Source organism: Echinops telfairi, unplaced genomic scaffold (assembly GCF_000313985.2).
Source record: "Echinops telfairi isolate 266 unplaced genomic scaffold, ASM31398v2 ScPeMD7_2573;HRSCAF=3158, whole genome shotgun sequence".
Lineage (NCBI taxonomy): Eukaryota > Metazoa > Chordata > Mammalia > Afrosoricida > Tenrecidae > Echinops > Echinops telfairi.
The window spans coordinates 746360-750802 of NW_022106471.1; the positions used below are offsets into that span (position 1 = coordinate 746360).

General features: G+C 52.8%; 1 protein-coding gene across 1 annotated transcript in view; it reads right to left on the reverse strand.

Moving 5' to 3' along the window:
* Positions 1 to 4443, reverse strand: part of ATP6V1B1 (ATPase H+ transporting V1 subunit B1) — a 22689-nt gene that overhangs the window by 4493 nt on the left and 13753 nt on the right. The window contains 4 exon segments of the mRNA XM_045294083.1: positions 532 to 717; positions 1554 to 1631; positions 2081 to 2174; positions 2365 to 2463. Coding sequence (XP_045150018.1) covers positions 532 to 717; positions 1554 to 1631; positions 2081 to 2174; positions 2365 to 2463 — 457 coding nt within the window.

Below are 4443 nucleotides of genomic sequence, written 5' to 3' on the forward strand. Positions count from 1 at the left end.
GCGGCCGCGGTGCAGGTGTGGGGCAACTTGGCTGAGGGGCGCCAGCCCCTCCTGTCCTGTTCTTGGGCCCCCTCTTGCCTCCTTCCCAAAGTTGTCTTATGTGGGTGGGGGTGGGGGGGTTAGGGGGATGCCTATGCCTTCGAACCACCAGACTCTTCTGAGGGTGAGCTGGGTGGGCATCAGAGAAGGAGTCCCTGGCAGTTCACCAGGCTGGGTGGCTGGGCGTGCCAGGTGGCGGTGGGAAGGAGATTATGCAGGGAGGTTTTGGGGCCACGGGGCTGCCCTGCACAGGGTGACTCTGCTTCACAGGAGCATCAAGGTCATTATCAGGGCCCGTGGGTGGGGCTCTCAGTGCTCAAGGACCCACAGCGGGCCCTCCGGGGCAGAGGTTGTAAAGACCTGCTGGGGACAGGTGACTGGCCCCTCAGGAAGCCTGGTAGCATCCTGGGAGAACAGTGCCAGTCTGGAGGTTGGTGACTCCCGCACCCAGGCTCCTGCCTGCTGGGACCCACCAGGCCAGGCCTCCCACACCTGGCCCCTTCCTCTTGGCCGAGCCTGCTGGCCTCTGAGACCTCACCTCATTGTGGGGCAGCCCAGCTGCTGAGAAGATGGGGATCTTCTGCCCACGGGCAATGCTGTTCATGACGTCAATGGGGGAGATGCCAGTCTGGATCATCTCCTCGGGGTAGATGCGACCATGGGGGTTGATGGGTTGGCCTGCGTGGGTCCGGGGACAATCATGGGGACCACCCCAGCATTACCCCAGCTCACCACCCCCCTCCCCCCGCAGTGACAGGCCTTTTTGTGGTGGACCATGTGTCCACTCTGATGCCCCATCTACAGCTCCTGCCCTGTGTGGCTGCTAAGCTCTGGAGGTGTGGTCAGTGGGGTGTGAAGGGGGCATTGAATTCCATGTCACGGCAGCGTCCATATGTAAACGTGGCCAGGGGGACCCTGGACAGCAGCTCCCTGGAGCAGTGGAAGCCGCACCCAGACTGAGCTTGTGCCGGTTTGCAGGGCCTGGCGGTGACTTCCTATCTCAGGGGATTTCACTCTGTGCTCTATCCCTGACTTGTGGGGTGGCCTTGGGCCTGTCACACAACCCCGGGGGGTTCCATCTGACCCTCCCTAAACTGACTCCATAGGGTGGGAGGACTGAGGAGGGTCCCCGCCTGTGGGGACCCCATCTACTTCTGCCAACCACCCAGCCGTCAGCCTGGGAGCGGAGCTGGTCAAGGGGCGCATGTGAAATCTTCACAGCAGGGACCACCGGGTTACAGAGACCGGCCAGGAAGGGCCAGGGGCAGCATTTCAGGCTCGGTGGCAGCTGGTGGCAGCAGATGTGGGGACAGAGAAGCCTTTTCTGCTCTCCTCTCATGCCCGATCTGGGAGTCAGTCTGACAAGCCCCGGAATGGGGAGCCCTGGGGTGGTGGTCTCTGGCTTATGTCTGAACCAGGACTTCATGGGCAGGGCTGTCTCTGGATGGATGATGGGGTGGGGAAGGTGGCTGGGGGCTAGGCCACAAAAGCCATCTAGACCTCTGGTCACTCACCATTGATGTCCAGGAAGTCCTCCGCCATGACAGCTGGCCCCTTGTCAATAGGCTTGCCGGAGCCATTGAAAACCCGGCCTAGAGGTGGGTGAGGGGGGTTGCTGCCCACTCTCTTCACCCCCAGAACTTCCCACCTCCCCCGCTGCACCCCCATCTCCCAGTCCTGCCCTGAGTCCCCTCTCAGCCCTCAGTGGGCCCCAGGGAGCCTCTTAGATGGACCCTCCCTCATCTCCTAAAGCCTTTTGCAGGTAGAGAACCCTAGGACAGTAACTGATGGGGACAATCATGGGCAGGAAGTGGGGAGGGCCAAGAAGGGCAGGTGTGGGGAGAGACCATGCAGGACTGATCCCAGCTTGATCCCAAATAGGTGGCCGCCTCCTGTGCCTTTGGTAGGCTGCAGCTGCCTTCCTCCTCTCTCAATGAACACCTGAACGGACCTCAGATAGCTCACAGGGGCACCTGGCAGGGCGGCAGCCATGACACTGCAGTGACATTGCAGGGAAGCTGGCCCCTCCCCTAGCCCTCACCCAGCATGTCCTCTGACACTGGTGTCCGTAGGATGTCCCCTGTGAATTCACAGGTAGTCTTCTGGGCATCAATCCCAGAGGTCCCTTCAAACACCTATGGGACAAGAAATAGGTTACTCCACTGAAGGGCTTGTTGGGAGAGAATGGGGCTCCCGTTCTATACACCTGTGTGTACCCAGGTCTGCACTGAGTGCTTCCAGGGACGTGGGATACTTCCATGTGTCAGGACTGGGGGATGCATATACTCACTCAGCCAATCACCAATACCTCGTGGATGCTCTTACCTGGACAATTGCCTTGGTCCCAGCCACCTCAAGCACTTGCCCACTCCTCTGAGTCCCATTGGGGAGGGTAAAGTTGACGATCTCAGCATACTGGGCAAACTGGTCATGTAAGTTAGAGAGAGAGAGAGAGATCAAGACTGAAGGGGAGGCCTCACAGCCTTCCTTGGTCCATCTCAAACCTCTCCTCGTGAGCCCAGCTACTTTGGGAAGTGAATCTGTTGGGGACCAATCTGTGCCCTCCCAAGAATGTGTGCTGGAATCCCCACCCTGTGCATGTGACCCTGTGTTTTGTTTGCTTGTGGTTACAAATGATTTCTTTTTAAAATAGTATTTTATTGCGCTTGCTGTGAAAACGTGCGGTGAGATCAGGTTCCCATCTGAGAATCTGCTGGGCGCTCGGTGGCACCTCCCACAATGCATCAGGGTTCTTTTTTCCTTTCTCTGCCCCCACCCCACCCCAAATCTTCTCATCTTTGCTGTGGAGTCATTGTGACCTTTGTCCCCCTGTTTGGAAACAGGGCTTCCTTCAGGTTGCGAGGTACCTAGAGGGTCTGTCCTAAAGAGAATCACTTTTGAGTTATAAGGAGCAGCATAGACTGCGAGACAAGAATGCACTCCGGAGGGAAGCCAGGCTGAAGTGGACAAACCTCTTCCCAAGAACGGACAGAGAGAGGACCTTTGTCTAGAGCCAGTGCATTGAATGCAGGCTTCTAGCCTCCAGGACCAGGTGAAAAGAAACTTCTGTTCTTTAAAAGCACCTGCTCGCGGTATCAATGTTACAGCAGCACTCAGCTACTATGGCAGACTGGAATGTCTTGGAAGTAAGAAGCCTGAATTCCCTCTGGGAGGCCTTATTCCTGAGCTGGGTGGGATGGGGTGGGAACGGCAGTTCTGCCACTTCCTGGCGCCACCTTTGTCAGGTGGCTGAAGTGCTGCAGGAAGTGAGCCAGCATCTTAACCCAGTAAATGTACGGGTGGAAACCTATCCTCTGGGTAGCCACGACGCCTAACATAGTGAAGAAATAATGAGGAGCATTGCTCTAGATACTTCCTGGTCACAGAGGAAATAAAACTGAAATGACAGATCATCTGAAAAGAAGCAAAATAAGATGACTTCCTGCCAGTATTTATCTGTGTGGGTCGCAGGATGCTCCACTATGTTCTCAGACATAGTCGTAAGTCAGTCAGAAAGAAATCCATTACAGAGAGACAGAGAAACTTCCTATTTTTTTAATACTTTCATTAGAGGCTCTTACATCTCTTATCACAATCCATACATTCATCCATTGTGTCAAGTACATTTGCACATATGCCGCCATCATCATTTTCAAAGCCTTCTCTTCCCACTTGAGGCCCTGATATCAGCTCCCCGTTTCTTCCCCCTTCCTCCCCCGCCCGCCTCCCTCACAAACTCTTGATAAGTTATAGATTATTATTTTCATGAAACTTCCTATCTTTAAGAATCCAAAAACATCCCAAATAAAGAATAAATTAAACATCCCAAATACAGAATAAATCTCCCTTATGATCCATTTAAATTCGTTCCAGTTTTAACTATTTTCTGCTTTCTTTTCAATTGAAGATTTTTGTCTGTTTTACTTTGTTACTTGTTGTTAGTTAGTTTTGGGGTTTGTTTTTAATGTTTTCCCAATAGGTAATCCAAGACAGGTAAATCTATAAAGATAGGAGCTGTATTAATGGTTCCTTGGGGGTATGTGAGGGAGGTTGGCAGGGGTGGGGGTGGGGGAGCTAATAATAATGAGAATGAAGAAAATTTTCTAAAACTGATTGTGGTGATGATTCTACAACTCTTTTTGATGTAGTAAGCCTATTGAATTGTATGATATGGGAATAATAAGCCCATAAAACTGTAATAGAAGGGATTTTGAACAACTCTATGCATTGCATTTAAGAGTTTAGATGGATAAAGCACTAGAAGAATACAACTCAAACCAAAACCAATTAAAATTAAATAGAAATATACTGCTGATGGTGCCCGGCTATCAAAAGATATAGCGTCTGGGGTCTTAAAAGCTTGAAGGTAAACAAGCGGCCATCTAGCTCAGAAGCAACAAAGCC